At 34.5% G+C, this 18,957-nt stretch overlaps 4 protein-coding genes across 6 annotated transcripts; 2 read left to right on the top strand and 2 right to left on the bottom strand.

Moving 5' to 3' along the window:
• Window positions 1-681: 681 nt before the first annotated feature.
• On the bottom strand, window positions 682-2,113 carry LOC107001930 (dirigent protein 22-like). Its single transcript, XM_015199881.2, has 2 exons — window positions 1,806-2,113; window positions 682-1,068 (listed from the first exon to the last, which is right to left on the bottom strand). The coding sequence occupies exons 1-2, from the start codon at window positions 2,094-2,096 to the stop codon at window positions 787-789; spliced, it is 573 nt and encodes a 190-aa protein (XP_015055367.1). The 5' UTR covers window positions 2,097-2,113; the 3' UTR covers window positions 682-786.
• A 932-nt stretch (window positions 2,114-3,045) lies between these two features.
• On the top strand, window positions 3,046-9,937 carry LOC107032469 (optic atrophy 3 protein homolog). Its single transcript, XM_027912342.1, is given in 6 exon segments — window positions 3,046-3,393; window positions 6,302-6,469; window positions 8,149-8,235; window positions 8,759-8,858; window positions 9,615-9,676; window positions 9,678-9,937. Coding segments are annotated over 6 exon segments (585 nt in total). The 5' UTR covers window positions 3,046-3,264; the 3' UTR covers window positions 9,717-9,937.
• Window positions 9,938-10,695: 758 nt separating this feature from the next.
• LOC107002528 (transcription factor VOZ1) lies at window positions 10,696-14,607 on the top strand. Of its 2 annotated transcripts, none has more exons than XM_015200584.2 (5): window positions 10,696-10,950; window positions 11,508-11,769; window positions 12,170-12,307; window positions 13,021-13,537; window positions 13,640-14,607. In XM_015200584.2, exons 2-5 carry the CDS (start codon window positions 11,542-11,544, stop codon window positions 14,188-14,190), a joined length of 1,434 nt encoding a protein of 477 aa, XP_015056070.1. In that variant the 5' UTR covers window positions 10,696-10,950; window positions 11,508-11,541; the 3' UTR covers window positions 14,191-14,607. The 2 variants fall into 2 exon arrangements, with proteins under 2 accessions (XP_015056070.1, XP_015056071.1); XM_015200585.2 differs by lacking the exon at window positions 10,696-10,950 and adding an exon at window positions 11,098-11,280.
• An 827-nt stretch (window positions 14,608-15,434) lies between these two features.
• On the bottom strand, window positions 15,435-18,243 carry LOC107031897 (transcription elongation factor 1 homolog). 2 transcript variants are annotated; one of them, XM_015233390.2, is made up of 6 exons: window positions 18,147-18,243; window positions 17,984-18,031; window positions 16,892-17,015; window positions 16,328-16,398; window positions 15,923-15,944; window positions 15,435-15,763 (listed from the first exon to the last, which is right to left on the bottom strand). In XM_015233390.2, the coding sequence occupies exons 3-6, from the start codon at window positions 17,002-17,004 to the stop codon at window positions 15,691-15,693; spliced, it is 279 nt and encodes a 92-aa protein (XP_015088876.1). In that variant the 5' UTR covers window positions 17,005-17,015; window positions 17,984-18,031; window positions 18,147-18,243; the 3' UTR covers window positions 15,435-15,690. The 2 variants fall into 2 exon arrangements, with proteins under 2 accessions (XP_015088876.1, XP_027768365.1); XM_027912564.1 differs by having other exon boundaries at window positions 16,892-17,045; window positions 18,147-18,181.
• Between the last annotated feature and the right edge of the window lie 714 nt (window positions 18,244-18,957).

Here is an 18,957-nt window from a genome sequence, read left to right as displayed (position 1 = left end):
AGTAGTTGAAAGCATAAGCTGCGGTTTAGTCTTGAAATATTTTATTTTCAAAAAATTTAAGAGTTGTGTGCCGATGGCGTTAAGTTAAGAAATGTTATTGTGAGTAACGTTTATATTATTTTGAGTCACGTTTTACTACTAAAACGTTAATGTTTCTTAAGAATTCAATCAAACAAATTTAGAATAAATCCTGCAAATATAGCTATAGTACGTCACAAATGTGATTGTATGTTTGGAGCGGACACATCTAATATACCTATATATAAAGTTCAATTGATTGGAGCTGACTTAGGGTTAGATTTAGGAAGGTCCAAGGTGTGTAACAGGACACTGCTTCGTTGGTCAAGTGTAACAATCCTTACCCAAAGGACCCGAGTCCAAACACTGGAGAAGATTGTGCCACAAGTCATAATCTTATTCACAGATATGACATTTATTAAATATCGTACCGACGAATAAGTTCACATATATGCTCTATTTTTTGGATAATAGTAACACCATTGTCATTTACACTAGTTTTATAAAATTTTTAAAAAACATATTATTTCGACAAATTGCTTTAAGCAAATTACCAAGTAGTAAGTTATCGAATGTATTACGTACGCATTACAAAAAAATCAACTCATAACAAAAATTGTCCAGAATCATATAAAGAACACGCTTAAAGCTCCGACCGACCCATATAGGACATAAGAAGAACATTATAATTTATTTGATTTGTTACAATAAAGTTGACAATACATGAACAATTACAAATACAAACAAATAGGGATGAAATTAAGAAGTTCAATAGTGTAAAATTGTAACATGACATTCAACTATTACATCACGAGTAGTGGCATTGTACCAATAAGTTCTCGCCGTGACAGTACCTCGTGCTAGCCGGAAAACACCGGAGCCACCAACCACCGGCAACTCACGATACTCACGAGACACTCGGTTGTGTCCGAAGATACTGAGTGTGCTACCATTGTACTTACCTTGAGTGAACGCAAAGTTAAAAGTCATAAGTAGTTCTCTATCTTCAAATGAGGTGAAGCCATACATTCCTTGAGCTCGACCAATTACCTGATAAAAATTTAATTGAGTATATCTAAAAATATTAATAAAATATATAGTCATAAACGACAATAATCTGGTTCAGATGTCACTGTCATCCATTCTATATATATATAAAAAAAAAGAATGTTCATATGCTTGGCAATCAAAACGAATCAATCCACATGTGAACACAGGGGCGGAGCCAACATGCCCCCTTCAGCGGAAAATATTACTATATATGCATGGTTAGAATTATTATTTAGATGTATATAATAGATGTTGAACCCCATTCGACTAGTTCATATGTTACTCCTTCGGATTTTGAACATTCTTATTGAAAATCTAGGCTCCGCCACTGTATGAACATGTTTGATTGTTAAAGGAAAAACGTTCAAATTTACCCTTATGTGGCCCTCCCTTTCACGATTGTCTAACTTGACTATGACATTTATCACAATGAAGCCACATAGATTAAAAAAAAAGATTCAAAATCTACCACTAAGCAATTAAATTTGTTTATTTACCCTCTTACGATAATTTAAAGTATGTCCCTAAAAATAGAAAGAGTTCAAAATATGCTTCTACACATTTGAAAAGATTCAAGACGTATCCTCATAGATCATTCAAGTTTTTCATGATAGAAAATCATGAATCGAAGGATTATATATATATATATTTGAGATGAAAAATACTTATGTGCCAAAAGGTAAACACGTGAACTTTAGTATTCTGAATAAAATATGATTACAGACTTCAATATTTACCTCGGAATTGATATTTGGTCCAATAGTCATTGGGTTGTCCATCATTCTCACTAACCCAAAAGATGTGGGAGATAAAGAGGTAATATTTGCTTGTGCTATCTGAATTGCTGATGGATTCTTTCCACTCACAATGTCATGAAAATAAAAGTGAAATTTGGTCATTTTTTCCTTTGCATGTGATAAATTCTTGAACCATTTTTCAACTCCTTTTGGACTTAAATTAAGCCCAAGAATTGAAGGCAAATTAGCAATTGCAATTAACAAGCAAATCATATACAAAAAATTCTTCATATATTTTTTTCTTTTGTATTTTGTGTTACATTCATATGAAACTAGTTAATAACTAACTTCATATATATACTTGCACAACACATAAAAGTTTAGTTGATTTGGGGAAAAAAATGGAAAAATTTGAGTTGACCTTGGGAAACTCATAAACAACTAAGTGTTGACCAAATAAAAAATATGACTTCCATGTGAGTGGTGACAACTATTCAGGTTACGAATCCAAAATCTCTGGTTAAAGGTAAATCACTTTGATTAGTGTATCACAATTCATGTTTATAATAACCTACATATTTATTAATTGATTTTGGTGTTATAACTTTAATTTTTTTGACATTTTCTTTTTAAATGTGAGTTCAAAAGTCTAAAGTTGGATATAACTGGTTAAGCTAAATTTCAAATGAAAATTGAAAGTCTAAAATTCAAGCTTTTTAAGCGTAAATTTAATCAATTCTCAACTTTAGACTCGATAATCCGAACCTTGAGCTTAATTTCGAAATAGCTAAATTTTTGTTGAAGCATAAATTTCGATTATATCTTAAATATCGATTCTTTCAAACTACCATTTACGCAATTGCCCCCGTTACTTAAAAAGGGAAAAACCACGCCACACAACAAATATAGAATTTAATATATTTATACCAAATGACAACATTTTAAAAAAAGTAATATGTTTTCACTTTTTTTTTCCAAATAAAAAAACAATCTTCACTCCTAATTACTCAAAAATAATTTCTATTTTTTGCTTTTGAAAACAAAAACTATTTTCTATTATGAATTCACAACGAAACACAACCAAAAGCCTATTTTTATTTTGATTTTTCATCTAATATCTAATGTTTATATCGAAATTTATCAAAATTAAAATCACAAAATTTCATATATGAAAATAAAACGATGCCTAACAAAGACAACTAACGGACCCGAGACCTCTATTTATAATATTTCCTAGTTGAATCACTAATTTTTTTTTTGTTCGAATTTCCAGCGCTAGCCTGGTGTACACGCAGCGTTTAGCTTATTCTTCAAGAAAATGTATCAGCCACCGGACTGGTCAAATTCCGGGGATGAAGGAAGAATAATACTATAATATATTTCAATATAAAATTCCCAGATCAAAGAATTTTATATTTTTTAGTGTTAAAATTAAGGTAGAGTTAACAAATTGCAAGTGATGGTCCTTCCATTATTGAAGTTAGGGACACTTGCTTTGAGAACTTTGAGTAAACCCATTGCTGTTAGGCTTAAGAAAGAAGCTGGGTTGCATCCCAAATTCCGTAATTTCATCATCAGCATTGCGCAGGTAATCTCCATGATAAACCCTTTTAGTACTATTATGTAACAGTAGTAATAATATTAGTTTGTAATTCATGTTTTTTTTTTGGTTGAGTTGGTGATTGGATTGAGTTGAGCTTTTATCGAAAATAATATATTGAGATAGGGGTAAATTATGAATATATTTTATCTTTCTCACACCTATTATGTGCGATTACGAGTTGTTGTTGGGTTGGTGACTGGATTGAGCCAAGGGTCTATGGAAAACAATCTTTTTTATCTCTTGAGAGGTAGGGGTAAAGTCTGCATTCATTTCTCTTTCTTTAGACCCCCATTGTGTGGGACCACACTAGCTTTTGTTGTTGGGTTGGTGATTGGATTGAGCTGAGGATCTATTGGAAACAATCTCTTTTATCTATTGAGTTAGGGATAAGCTATGCGTACATTTTATTTCTCAGACTCTGCCTACGTAGGACTACACTTAGTATATTGTCGTTGGGTTGGTGATTGGATTGAGTTGAGAGTTTATTAGTTACAAACTCTTTATCACAAGAGATAGAGGTAAATTCTGCATATATTTATCTTTTCTAGAATCCACGGTATATTGTTGTTAGGTTGGTGATTGGATTGAGCCGAGGGTTATCAGTAACAAACTCTTTCACTCGAGATAGAGGTAAAGTTTGCATATATTTATCTTTTTTAGACTCCAATATGTGGGACTACACTGGGTATATTGTTGGTTGGTGAATGGATTGAGCCGAGGGTCTATTAGAAATGACCTCTCTACCTGTGAGGTAGGGTAAGTTCTGCCTAGATTCTATCTTTTCCAGACCCCTTTGTTTGGGCTACACTGGGTATGTTGTTGTTATTGGGTAGGTGACTGGATTGAATCGAGGGTCTGTTAGAAATGGTATCTCTACCTGTGAGCTAGGGGTAAGGTCTTGCTTCATTCTATCTTTTCTAGAACCCATTGTGTGGGGCTACACTGGTATTTTGTTGTTGGGTCGGTGGCTGGATTGAGCTGAGAGTCTATCGGAAATTTCTCTCTACCTATGAGGTATGGGTGATGTCTGTCTACATTTTATCTTCCCAGACCTCATTGTGTGAGACTAAACTGGTATATTGGTGTTGTGTTGGTGATTGAATCCATCAAATACATGTAAATTTTAAACTAATTGGGTTGATTCTATGAATCATTTTAGGATTAGTCTCATTCTTTGGTCGATCTTGGGTCAAAGTTTTAATAGAATGAGTTGGTTGATGTTTGTGTATTGATTTGAATTTATTCTGTCACATGATTCTTTTCTGGAATACAACAACATATCCAGTGTAATCTTACAAGTGAGTTCTGGAGAGAGTGGTGTGTGCTCAAACTATACCCTTATTTTGCGAAGGTAGAGAGTTGTTTCTGAAAGACCCTCAATTCAAATAAAGTAATTTTAAGCAAAAAATGGAAAAAAAAAGAACATAACAATAGCAATTAGTCAATAACAAAACAATACCATAAACGAAGCAAAAGAAAACAACATATGATGATTAAAATAGAAAAATAAATAATAGGAGAGTGATTATAAAGCAAAGGGAACAACAAGTATGATAAAAGATTGTTGGTTTTAGAAGAATTGTGGAATTTTTTGTATACGGTTGATTTTTGTCAAGTTATTGAATGAAAATACAGATAAAAAATAAAGAACTGGGAATTTTGCCGTTTAAATGGTGAGAATTTATAGATTCTAGTTTTTTTCCAACTTGATATTCAATTATTTGTAGAAAAACTGTTGCGGGATCACGTTTTCTTTCTTTGGTTTTGGGTTGTTCAAGTCAAGAGATTGTAGGTTTTAGAAGAGCTCAAAATGTAGGAGAATCATTTTTTTTTAATGGTGACAACCTATTACTTCTTGTTTTCTTCCAACATAGCATTCAATTATTTGTAGCATAATTGTTGGGGAACTTTACCATCTTTTGTTGGTTCTGATCCACATTTAACTTTTCCAGAAGGTTGGATCATCTAAGAAGGTCAACTAAGAGGAAAAATTGTTCCCTGTCATTACCATCTCTCTGTTTAGCTATGAGTCTAGTTGCATCATGTAAAGTTCTTTTTTTTTTCCTGAAGACGGTATAAATTCTGCTGTTTTTGTATTTGATAGTATGATAAGTAGACGATGTGCTAGTTTAAAGAGTGTATCCAATTCTAAAATGTGGGTGGCTGCTTTCCGCTGGAGCCATACATTGAGTATTGGTCTTAAATTAGTATGAACAGAAATGTATCACGTTCCGTCTTTCAAATGTTGGCAAGTCTCTTCTCATGTATTCTAGTAGAGTATAGACATATAGAATTATTCGTCACTGAAAGACTGCAAACCTTAATGCTCTCTTAGAAAGACTACCTGTTGTGCATAACATATTGGTAATTGACTCCTACTACTTTTGTTCATACAAGAAATGTACAAAGAAAATGTGATCTAGACTTTGAGAGGAATATACTGACATATTGATGACAAACTACAGTGACTAGCAAATGCAATGGTTAGACGTCACAAGCATGATGGTCATTTTTTGAAAAATATTGTGTCCATTGATGCTTGTGGATCTCCATTAAGGGATTTTATGTCTTGGAGATTTTGTTGCATGCGCCTCACTTTTTTGGTTAATACTAGTTTGTATTATAGTTCATGAGTTCATCTAAAATTTGTTGTCTATGCAGTTCTTCTTGCAAATAGCAGTCCATTTTACGTGTTCTCTGTTCCTCTATGCTTCATGTGGTTATAGATGTAGCACACTTGCATCCCTCTCCGATGGTTCCTAGATATGTTTCAATACATTCCACATATTTCATTTCAGATGTGAATACTGAATACTCTAGTAGACTTCATTCTTTCAACGTTATGCTCCACTTCTGTTTTTACGTTGACTTGTTTAGATTTCTGCATATATAGATCATCTTTCATCACATACATTGCTGAATCCAGGCGAACCACCGAATTACAACAACCATGCAAAGACGGATATATGGCCATGCAACTGATGTTGGAATACGACCTTTGAATGAAGAGAAGGCGGTTCAAGCAGCTGTTGATCTTCTGGGAGAACTTTTTGTTTTCGCGGTATTGTTTGTTCTCGTACTTGATTTCGCAATAATGTCTGCTAGTTAGCTACCCTGATTCTTACCTATAACATATGTTAATTTTTGTGAAAGCGCAGACAAGCTATGCTAAGCAGTCGAATGATACAAATTTTACACATGTAAAACTTTATACTTTCTCCCTAAGTTACCACAAAAAGAAAAAAGAAACATGTTATGTTCTCTCACTCAAATAAGTTACTCCCTCCATTTTTGGGGTAAAGAGGTTGTCTCCGATAGACCCTCAGCTCAAAAAATTATTTTCAAGAAACGTATGAAAAAAAATGTAACAGTAGAAAAGCTATGTTGAAAATACAAAGGCTTATAACTCTCATCTTCCATTGATGTGTGTGCGTTGCCTAGACCAATATGACTTCTAAATCTTGCTGTGCACAACTCCCTTAAAATTTATTCTTCCAAAAAGCGGCTGCTAGTAGAATAGAAGGCACAAAGAGCCACGAGAGAAGTACCACCTTGTTTAGGAAATTCTCGTATCTCAATATACATAGCAAAACTTTGTGCATGTGCACAAAATCTGATCTTTGATAATTTAAGAATTATTGCTTTGGTGATTTGCTTCAGTGAGAATAAAGTCTCAGCTGCCTGTCATGGCAAATTGGCAGTACAATTTTGAAGGCCAGAGTTGTCTATGCTATTTCATGCATGTGCCAATGTTTAGAATCTCTACATTGCTTTCTTGCAACATAATTTTCTTATTGATAAAGCTATTGAAAGGGCTTTTGACAGAGAACTCCTTTAATTCCAAGCTAGCATATGCAATAAACATTTGAAACTTCGTTAAAATCTGATAGTGTAGTAGCCAAATACGTGTCAGAGGAGGAAGATAAGAGAAGGTGGGAAGTTTTTAGGGTGGGTTTGGGTGTTTTTGAAATATTAACAGTTCAACAAATTATTCCATTCATTTACTTGCTTGCCCAAAAATATTTGTTCAGTGATTGAACTAAGTTCTTGAAAAGAAAAAGCTCCCAAGTCTTGACAAATTTTGGCTTGTACTTGCTGGCATAGTAAGAGTTGGCGCAAACATGCGAGGTAAGAATGCATACAATAGACCCCTTTGACTCTGCCCTGCACATAGCAGGAGTTTAGTGTGTGCCATGATGCCTTCAGTGCTTGCTGCTACTAAATCGGATATTGTATTGTCTCACAAATTCTTAATTGGATGGTCAAGCAGTTTCTAAATGCTTTGGAATAATATGTCAATGGAAGGGGAGAATGCAATGGAAAATTTATTAGTCCAGCAGAGCTGGCGGAAGCTGCCATATTGAAAGTCCTAATGGCTGTTTTAGCTGTTCATTAACAGTGTGATAGAGTAATTATGTTTAACTTAATGTCGATGCATGTTGCATGATGCATGATGCATTTCGTTATACTAATGCTTGGTCACTGGAACGTACAGATTATCTTATGCCATGACGCACTTTGTGTACGTCAGTTTCGGTATAATGACAAGCCATTAGGACTTTTTTTCTTGAATCTATTTATGTTCAGTGGCATCTACACATACACACATCAATGTCTATGTCTTGAATATCTTGAGACTTGTGGTCAACTTTAACCCTTGAAACATGACCTGCCGTTGCCATCTGCTGCCTGTGCATCTTCTAATTAATGTTTGTGCAACTTTTACAATGTGCTGAATAGGTCGCAGGTTCTATTATTGTATTTGAGGTGCAAAGGAATTCTCGGGCAGAGGCTAAGAAGGAGGAACTTCGTAGGCAAGAAATGGAGGTAGTCCTATAATATTCTTCTAAGCGAACTCTTAAGTGTGCTTTATCTGTTATCCAAGCTTGACTGTTTCACTTCATCTGAAAGTTCTAAAATCGTCCTCTTGATATTTCTCTTAAATATGTACTTAATCATCTCTCGTTGAAGTTTTTCCTTTTATACATGCATTAGTCTGTTGATTTGTCTTCCAAATCTAAGTGGCAGGGTATTTTTGCACCACTAACCACTAGTGATGCCAAATTTTCAGAGTCAATCTCAGATAGATACACCATCTATTAGAGTAGTACATGCTATTTTATTTTATTACTGCTGGTTCTAGATATCAGCATGGGGTTCCTAATTCAAAAAGTTTTTCTTCCTTTGCTGCTTATGCTTTTTATATCTGATGATCTCGTGAACTATGTTCGTGTTACATTCCACCTAAGTGGAAATTTAGAAAGTTCTATAATTCATATAAGAACCTGCAAACCTTTATTCCTAGATATGTGTTCAAAAGTTATATCTTAGTTCAACGGGTGTTTTTCAGAAATTGAGACTACGAGATGAAGCATTGGAAAAGGAGATAATGAGCCTTCGAAGCAAAATTCAAGAGGTGGAACAGCTAGCTAGGGGAAAGGGACTTGCTGGTATGTTCAATTTAAGACTTCCTCTTATTGGAGAAGGCAAGTCAGCAACACCAGCATGATTTGTTTGCTCAGTTTTGGCTACATAGGGATCATTTTTTTCTTTTCATTCTTTTGATCCAAGTCCTATTTGGCTCATTTTATTAAAAAATCTCGGTCTAAGCTTCACCCCGCTCACTGTAAATAAAGTTGAATCTTGCATTATGAAAGTTTTTGAATGCTAAAGTTGGTGAAAGTAGCTTAGCGCCTTCGTTTTTGTGCCATGTTTTTCTTAATTTACATTCATCCACCCAACCTGATAGAAAAGTTGATGTCTGTTACGAAATACGCTTTAAGAAACTTATCATCTTCAACTAGCATCTGATGTTGATGCTAGTTAAAAGTATGTCTAGATGCCCCCTTATCTGCAGAAATCAGATATTAGTAGTGATCAAGAATTTGACTATCATGGAATCTTGAAGATGATAGTGGGGGTGTACCCTTTATGCCTTCCTTCCCTTGTTCTTTCTCTTTTTATTATTCACACAACAACAAAACCCCTTTCTGCTGAATGGATCTGGATGCTGCTCATAAAGGCTGAAAAAAGTGGCCAATCTTTCATCAACACATCATCACAAAGAGCCATATTCTTCACTTTGGTTCTTGATGAAAAAGTGTCAATGGGAATAATTTTTCCCTTTTTCTCTTTTGTCTGTCGGAAACAACCTCTCTGTCAGCCAAGGTAAGGAGTACCATCTGCTTATACATTACTTTCGTCAGTTCCTACTTACGGGATTACATCAGGTATGATTGCAGCTCTTCAAGATTGCCTTGGAAACAACTTTGTCAGCTTATTACCTGACTTATCGTTTATTGATTTGATCTAAACATCGAACGTTCGTTAGTTGGTATCTTTTTCTTTTTTTTTTTGTTTTCTTTCTACTCATCTGTTTTATGAAGGGAATTGATATTCCCACAACATGAGTGAGAATCTCATTGTGAAATTGTAGTCCTCAAACTTCATATTGCTATTGGGAACAAGATTCTATTTTAGACAATGCAACTGTATTCCATCCACTATCTTTTGATGTGGGGCTAGAAAATTACTTAATTGTTCGATTTATTCAGTAGTTTTAGTTTAAATTATATATTTTTATCAAATAATTTATGTATGAAAAACGAATTTAAAAGTCAATTACTGACACCTATATCAAAATTTTAGAATCTATAAAATTTAAATTTTATCTTTATAGTAAAGAATCTTCCACTTGGGCCAATCTATTTTGTCGGTAATTAACATTATTCTTAGTTATAGAAATATGGTAATTTAATATAATATTTAAATGTATATATTTCATATTTTATTTTACATTCTTTTGGAGTAGGAAAAAAAATGCTCCATTGTTTTTTCTAATCAAATAAATAAGGATGATAAAACAAATGGAAGGTATGGTGAGATTGTTATTAATTGCTTTTAAATATTTTTACATTTTAAGCTTTGTGTAAGTAAATTATAAAAAAAATAATTGAAGTCAATTTCACGACTTCAATCACGAATACTCAAAGACACTATACTCAAATCTCAATTACCTATCCTATTTGCCTAATATTTCGTTTCGTGGTACCGTACATCGAAAAGCGCATTCTAAACGATCAAAAGAGAAGGGAAGGAGCTAAATAAAGAACCTAAAATCTATCATCGTAGATCGAAAAGCGCATTCTAAACGACCAAAAGAGAAGGGAAGGGGTTAAATAAAGGACCTAAAATTTATCATCGAACGTGAATCTAAATTAGTCGAGCCAGTCGGGGATTAGGGGTATAAAAGGAAATTCAAAATAACATCATACATATATACACCTCTTGCCTCATGCTTTTGCCGCGTAGACATGAAATGTCATCAAAATTGCTTTTTTCTTTCTTTCTTCTTTAGGGATTGATAGTAACCACTAACCAGTCTTCTTCTACTATTCTCTAAGCTCAAAAAATCATCAAAATTCCAAGAAATTTACTGAAGCAAAATCCCAATTCTTCTCTATATAGAAGGAACACTGACCAGCAGTTTCACTTTCTCTCTATCTTCACTTGCATTTGTTCAGTTTGGTTCACCGCTAACAGGTACAGCCCCTTTTAGTTTTTTTTTTTTTTTTTGGGTTTACTTTTCGAATTTCTTTATGTATGGAATGTGATTCTGCTTTTTGGCGACTTGGGTGTCTTTTTTTACTTGTTTTTGTTCTTTTTTTTAATATATATAAATAATTTTTAGTAGAATCTGATGCTCCAATTGTTTTTGATTCCGACAATTTGGGGATTTCAAGTTGTTGTTTCCAGCTAGAGATCGTGAGGAGCGAGTTTTATTGGTTGTTTTGAGGTTTAAGTTGGGTATTCTTTCATTTCTGATTTTGGGTTTCTTTGGGATTTGATGCTTGTGAGAAATACTTGGATTTGGTAAGAAATTGATGTTTGAATTTTAGTATTGTGTTAGATTATGACTTGGGTTTTGTTGGGTTTTTCTTCTTGTTGTGTGAGGTATTGGGTTTGTAACAGATATTCTGTATTGGTATTTGTTTGTTGCATATGGTTTAGGTGTTGTGGTGGGTTTGAATTTGAAGAGAAATTGATAAACAGAATTGGATGTTTAGAGTTGAGTATGTTTACTTGTTGTGTTTTTGCAGGTGAGGAGTTTAGGGTGTTCTTTTGTTTGATTTGATGAGGAAGGTTTCGAAGAGGGGTGCATGTAAGTCTGCATCACACCAGCTCTTCAAGGACAGGGCAAAGAACCGTGTGGATGATCTGCAGGGTGTGTTAACTAATTTACAATCTGCAAGGAAGGAAAGCCGAACGTATGATGTTGGGTTGCTTGAAGAGCAAGTCCACCAGATGCTGCGTGAATGGAAATCTGAGCTTAATGAGCCATCCCCGGCTTCTTCTTTGCAGGCAAGAACAAATATTTACGTCCCTTTTAGCCCTACCGCTTTTGTACCTGTCCGTGGTGGGTGCACTGCAAAGAAAAAAATGCATGTTGGTGTGTCTTCTTATATGTAAGCTTGTGTTTTAATGGTATCGCGTCTTGAAGCATGCTTGAGACACATGCACATAGAAAGTTTTGGCATATAGCGAGTGCGGATCAATTCCACTATGTCAGTCAAAAGACAGTATTATGAATATTGTAGACTAAGTGAATTTATGTTTCCTATATCCTTTATGTTGGTTTTGTTTATTTTCAATGGTATTTTTATAAGTATGTTTCTGTATATCGGGTATTGGTGGCATGTTCCCGTCTTCGGGTATTGGTGGCATAGAGCCAGTGTGTTTTTCATAATGGCTGCCTTTTCAGGGAGGAAGCCGTGTGTCATCATCAGCTGATATCTATAGACTGCTATTGGGAGAGGAAGAAGATGATGCCACCAGTGCATTAGCTGCACCTAAGCCTGAGCCTGATGCTCAAAAAGTTAGCATCACCGGTTTTCAAGAGGTATGCATTGTACTTGTAATTTCATCTTCTGCAATTGCTGGACTCTTCTGATTGGTATGATGACAGTGATCTTTCTATAGATTAGCTTGAGTATGACTTGATTGATATTTGATGTTTAGACCTGGTAATTACAAGGAGGTTGCTGCTTCTCCTTGGGAAACCTTTCACAATTGATAAAATTTTTATGTCTTAAATAGATGGGAAGATCATTTCTAGTCCACGTTGGATCAATATCTATAAGAATAGCAGTCGTATATGTATAGGTATCTCTAATCAAATTTAAGCTTCATCTTAGTGGTTTCTCTATCAGATAGCTATTACATTAGTATTTCTTCCACCACTATTAATGCTTGGAGGAAGTCACATTTGAGTTTTGACATAGTGTTAATGCGCGATTGAACAACATAGAATAAAAGTGAGAGTATCATTTGAATTAATCTAAAATGGAGTGCTCTGTACACTTCGGCCTTTTAGGAAGAAAATGATGGTCTAATTTGGTTTGAAGTTCATGTCTGTTGTGGCTGCTATCTTGCTTGAAGTTTTCCTTAACCATTATCCTACAGCATGTTTCTCTTTGTAGATTTCCTTTGTTTTGATTGATTTCTAACAAGTGAAGATTCAACCTTTTGCAATCTTTTGTTTTTCAGCTGGTTTAGGATGCCTGTTTAAGTGATCAATTAATTCTTACCCGTTAAGCAATTTGTTTGCTGTAGGGTTTCAATGTAACTCAGGTGCTGCAGGAGCAAGGTTTCCAGTTGGTTGATCAATGCAAAGGCTTGCCTTTAATGGTTAATAACACAGGAGTCAACAATCTTGGCATTGCAACACAATTGGATTACCATTCTTTTGATTTGCATCACGAATACGATCAGCAGTATCTACCTGGATTTGATGCGTTAAATCTCTGCCTAGAGGATGCTATGCCTCCTATTCATATTAGTCCTCCACCTTCTGCTTTCCTGGGGCCGAAATGTGCACTTTGGGATTGTCCTCGGCCTGCGATGGGGTCAGACTGGTGTCAGAAGTCTCAAGACTACTGCAGCGACTATCATGCTTCTCTTGCACCTAATGAAGGCTATCCTGGGAGGCCTCCAGTTGTTCGGCCAATGGGTATTGGCTTAAAGGATAATTTGCTTTTTCAAGCTCTTAGTGCAAAAGCACATGGAAAAGAAGTTGGTGTTCCCGAGTGTGAGGGTGCTGCCACGGCAAAGTCTCCTTGGAATGCACCTGGTGAGATATCTCTACTTGTGATTGCTGAGATTTTTTGTGTATTTAGTTCTACACATTTACTTGTACAGTCTAATATCCGCTGGTTTGTTTATGCTTCTGCAGAGCTATTTGATCTTAAAGTTGTTGAAGGTGAAGTAATTAGGGAGTGGCTTTTCTTTGATAAGCCTCGAAGAGCATTTGAAAGTGGAAACAGGAAGCAGAGGTCATTGCCAGATTATAATGGACGGGGTTGGCACGAGTCAAGGAAGCAAATGATGAATGAATTTGGTGGGTTGAAGAGATCCTACTACATGGATCCACAACCGATGAAAAATCTAGAATGGCATCTTTACGAGTATGAGATCAACAAGTATGATGCATGTGCCTTGTACAGATTGGAACTGAAACTTGTTGATGGGAAAAAGATCCCCAAAGGTAAGATAAGCAATGTATCAGTTGCTGATCTGCAAAAGCAAATGGGAAGACTAACTGCTGAATTTCCTTTGGACAACAAACGAACTGTGAAAGGCAGAGTGAAGGCCAATATGAAGAATATGGGAAACATTCATGCTGCTCCGGTTCCAATTGTTCCGATTTGTGAAGGATTTGATTATGGGAATACCGACCCTTATGACTATCTTCTAGACGATCTGGATGGCTACTTCATAACGTAATTCTATACATTCGATGATACTCCTTTCAAACAAGAGGCTCTTCACCTTTGTATTATACAGCAGTTTCGTCTTGAGACTCAAAACATCTGGTGGTAGAAGTGTTACCCTGGTTCTGTTTATTCATCAGTCGGGGTCAACCAGATGTCTCCCATTTCCGCGGGCTTATGGTCAATGCTTCATTGTCATGTGAGACGCGGTCCTATCTAACTGTGGAGCACACTTAACTGCATGTATTTACTTGTTCCCAATCTACATACTTAAGAACCAAATTGACACTAAATGTATTTATGTTGTAGTGTCGAATTTGGTGACCAAATGTAATGGTCATTTTCTTCAACATCTGCTGCTTTCTATGTGTAATGGGGTTCCATACCATTACATGATTTAATAAAAAAATTTTGGTAATATTTGTGTTAACTAAGTTCAGGTGGACCTACACCTCAAAATGGGAAAGACATGCTATTTTTTAAAATTGACAACTCTTATAAGCTTTGTTGTGTATAGGGGTGTGCTTTTCAATTTTTAAATATATTAAAATTAATAACATAAATTTTTATCGGTTTTTGAGTACTGACAGTTTGATTTTTGATCTATTCGGTTAGAAAATGTATATATATGATTTCGTACTTCTCTAACAATTTGACACGATACAGTGACAAATCACCTGTAAATGTTTTGATATAGTGAAACAAGAAATATAATGAGAACTTGCATCAATAAAAATAGATCTAGTATGAAGGCTAAAATAACATGTTACAATCAAAACATAATATATTAGTGCTTATGTGAAGTAGAAGTACTAGACATGTCAAGTGTGTAGATCGCAATATAGAGTACTGATATAGCGTCTAGTTATGTTGAGTTATTAACATTTAATATTTATGAAGGATAAAGTAGTAACTTAGTCATGTTGAGTTATTAATATTTAATACTTATGCAGGATATAGTAGTAACTTACTATCGTCTTATTGGATTATCAATTTATCCAACAACTCCAATAGTAAAACCAATACCAAAACCGATAACCTAATAACTATTTTTTAATAAAACCATCAAAAACCCATTAACCCAATAGCAATGACTCAATTATATTCTTTTTAATTTATTAGCCGGTTTGATTATTACACAACCCTGGTCATGTAGAGTTACGTAATATCTATACTAATGGGACGTAACAGGTGTCCCTTCAACAAGTAGTCAGTGAATAATCCCTTCAACAAGTACTCAGTGAAATAATCGAGGCGATTAGACGAAATAAAACTACTTGACATTAGGTAGATACGTCGTTAATCCGATTCCATAGAAACGGTTGTACTTGCACAAGCAGAATATAAACAAGATAGGTTCCCTGCGTCTATTTCAAACTATTTAGACATAGATAGCCTCTTTAAATGGAGTTTACTTATTAGACTCCAGCGAGGCCTGGATAAGTTTCGCAGTCTTCTGAGGCAGTGAGACAGAACTATTGCCAACGGTCTACACATAGTCCTGAGCAGTTCATCAGGATCTGTAAGAAACGTCTTCTTCTTCGTAGTTGTTGACTCGTTCACACTCATCGATCCATTCACTATATCTGTGAGTTCCCAACAAAAAGACATGAGAAGTGCAGAGAGGAGACAGATAGTTTACAGTAAATGTATGTGAATTCAGTATAAATATGTATACTTCTCAAAATAGTTAAATATCTATATCCATCACTGAAGAAATCAATGGCAAGGTTAGGTGCACTTACATATCAATAGGTTCTGTTAGCGCTGCAAAGACGAAAACACAAAAAGAAAAAACTCGTTAGCAATCCCGTTATACATATGCAAGCAAAAGTCTAATGAGACGTTAAAAGGGTGAAAAGACATGAAGGACAATGACAAAATCTTTCGCCAATACAACTATGGCATGAGCAAATGCAATATGCAGTCTTATCTGACAGAAGGCAGATCCTTTAATCCAGAGTCTGTTAGGTAAACGAGAAAATACTCGTTTATTGAAAACATCGATAAAAATTACTCTTCTATGTTATCCCCATTTCCCATTATATTTTCCGGCCCCAGTGGTTTTAATCATCTAATCAAATGTCATTACAAAACATGAAGCAAAGACAAATTAATAGGTAAACAAGAAACCAAAAGTCTAGATATACCTGTGACAGTGGTGCTGAAGCTCTCTTGGCAGATTCTGCAATTTGCCTCACCAATCAAGTTTTTCATATCACTGGATACCAAAGATGAACGTGCCATAAGATTGAGCCAAAAACAATTACGCGTTAAATTTATTGTTGACCAACAATGAGAAGCAATGCGCGTTTTTGATGATGAGTTGCGTGCCATAAGATTGAGCCAAAAACAATTACGCGTTAAATTTATTGCTGACCAACAATGAGAAGCAATGCGCGTTTTTGATGATGAGTTGATTTTTTTTACACACTCTGATGGAAGCAACTAAACACTTCCATGTAAACTAGCAGGTACAGCATGTAGCTGGCTACAGAACTTATTCCGCTCCTACTATTATTCTTTTGGCAGGTGGAAGAAGGGAAGGGGATGGTATAAATCAGCAGGACCTTTCAAAAGGATTGTTTTAGGAGTTGTCATCTGAATCTAACAATGTCCAAAGTGGTGTGGAGGCGGAGAGGGAAAAGCTCAATCTATCCAACGTCTATGAAGAAAAATAACTTGCTCATGGGAATGCTAAATAATTAACTTACATGCGACATTCCACGCTGGTGCCATGGCTACAGAAAGGACAGCTGAAAACAGTATCAAGTTTGTCCATCCTCTTCTTTGGAGGTGGCTTTGATTTTGCCTTCCTCTTTCCCATAATTCAAGTTACTGTTAAGTGCATTTAAAAACACAAGTCAGCTGCAAGAACGTTGAAACTAACTATTAAAAGGAAGTCTGAGTACTTAACTATTCTATAACCCATCTTAATTAACCCCATTAGAATACATCAAAGCTATGAGCTTTTAAGTTACTGTGGCTCATTGCACCAAGATAACAGCAGTGAACAATTCTGCACTAGACTGATATAATACTAACGTAGTGCCATGATTGCAAAGAAATACTTATATATCCATAGCAGTTTAACACAAATAAAACATGTCAACGCTTTTATTTCTCTCTCTTTCGTTTTCCCCAAAGAGAGCATAATGCAGCATGATGAGAGATCCTTTAAGAGTTACAATTTTAAGCATACTTCACTCCATATCCTCCCCGAATGCAAGTTGAAAACTAGAGTAAACAAAACCTTGAAGATCATTCAGTCACCCAAAAATCCTACAGCAACGACATTCAAAACAAGATCCTCAAATTGTTCGACCCCCCATTTAAAATCCTCCTTAGATCATCCTCTTACTTGGTCATATACCAGAAAATAACAACTTTCAGCAACCAAACCAAGACATAAAACTACAAACATGAGCAGAGAAGTAAAAAATCAATTTTTACAAAAAAAAAATTAGCATAACGGAAATCCTCATCACCCAATAAATAACAAATTTTCCTGCAACACCAAGATGTCTTTTTCTGAGCAATTTACAGATGAAAATTGATTATCAATCCTTCATAAAACAGAAACAAAATCAACAGATTTCTCAAAGAAAGACAAAAGGGTCTTTGCAAATATCATCAAAAAGTTAATCAAACATATCAATCAACAGATCCAGATTTTCTACACACACATATATTTTCAAAGTCTTCTCTCTATACTAGATCGAAGAAAACCCAATCAACTATTATCAAATCGGGATAAAAGGGTGTGTAAAAAATCGTTTTTTTACAAATCGGAAGAGAAATCAAACCTAAAATCGATTGAACAGCAACAAAAATCAAAATCGCCTTTCAATAATCTGCAAAAAAAAACAAGAAAATTGAATATTTTTATACAAAATAAAATCATAAAAAGGATTGAATTAGAAATTCGATTTAAAAAATATAAGGGTTTCAGAGAAAAAGGGGAATCACCTGGAAACCGAAAGAAGAAAAAAAAAAAGCTATCAATTTTATGGCGTTGGAAGGCCTTTTTATCACAATCGGAATTGTATTTATACCTTGTCATATTTTTTTTGGCTCTTTTTTCGAGGATAGAAAAATGTATTACGTAAATTAAATCGAAAGACTCATACAAAGTTTATGAGAAGTAATAATTGGGGCAAGTTTTTCTCCGTCTTAATTGCGAAAAGAAAAAAAGTTTTTTCTCAATTTCACTCTGTTCAATAATAGCTGTTCACTATTAACTTAACACATTTTTTGAAAACGATAAAAAAATCGAGGTAGTATGACTATACTATTCTTTAACTTTATTTTTGAGAAATGTGTTAGATAATAAATAATATCCCATTTGTTTCACAGAGAATGATCTAGTTTGACTTAGTACGGTGTTTAAGACAAAAAAGAATATTTTTGAATTTTGTGGTTATAAATTAAAGTGATGTCAAATATACAAAATTATTCTTTAATCTTGTGGCCTTAAACATATCACGTGAAATGTTGGAATAAAAATATTACCAAAAAAAAAGGTCATTCTTTTTTAAACAAACTAAAGAGGAAAAGAGATTATTCTTTTTTAAACTAATAAAATATTTAATAACAAAAATAAAATAATAAATTATATCTTAATTTTATAAATTACACTTATATTATTGAATATTTATTTTTAGTATAATAGTTAATTATTGTTGAACTAATTGAGAATTTTCACTTGTTCAAAATGGGATGACAAGTACAACATGGACAATTGACATGTTAAAAATGAAATACATGAACTTGTGGTATA

The sequence above is a fragment of the Solanum pennellii genome, chromosome 10 (genome assembly GCF_001406875.1).
Source record: "Solanum pennellii chromosome 10, SPENNV200".
NCBI lineage: Eukaryota > Viridiplantae > Streptophyta > Magnoliopsida > Solanales > Solanaceae > Solanum > Solanum pennellii.
This window is presented reverse-complemented; position numbering and strand designations above follow the sequence as displayed.

Excerpts from the sequence above, each read along its gene's own strand:
- LOC107001930 (XM_015199881.2), bottom strand. The coding sequence starts at position 2,096 with ATGAAGAATTTTTTGTATATGATTTGCTTGTTAATTGCAATTGCTAAT. Across the intron at positions 1,069-1,805 it reads GACCAAATATCAATTCCGAG|GTAATTGGTCGAGCTCAAGG; the intron begins GTAAATATTGAA and ends AATTTTTATCAG.
- LOC107031897 (XM_015233390.2), bottom strand. The coding sequence starts at position 17,004 with ATGGGAAAGAGGAAGGCAAAATCAAAGCCACCTCCAAAGAAGAGGATG. Across the intron at positions 15,945-16,327 it reads CTTCAGCACCACTGTCACAG|CGCTAACAGAACCTATTGAT; the intron begins GTATATCTAGAC and ends TCGTCTTTGCAG. Across the intron at positions 15,764-15,922 it reads CTAACAGAACCTATTGATAT|ATATAGTGAATGGATCGATG; the intron begins GTAAGTGCACCT and ends GGGAACTCACAG.
- LOC107002528 (XM_015200584.2), top strand. The coding sequence starts at position 11,542 with ATGAGGAAGGTTTCGAAGAGGGGTGCATGTAAGTCTGCATCACACCAG. Across the intron at positions 11,770-12,169 it reads CCCCGGCTTCTTCTTTGCAG|GGAGGAAGCCGTGTGTCATC; the intron begins GCAAGAACAAAT and ends CTGCCTTTTCAG. Across the intron at positions 13,538-13,639 it reads GTCTCCTTGGAATGCACCTG|AGCTATTTGATCTTAAAGTT; the intron begins GTGAGATATCTC and ends ATGCTTCTGCAG.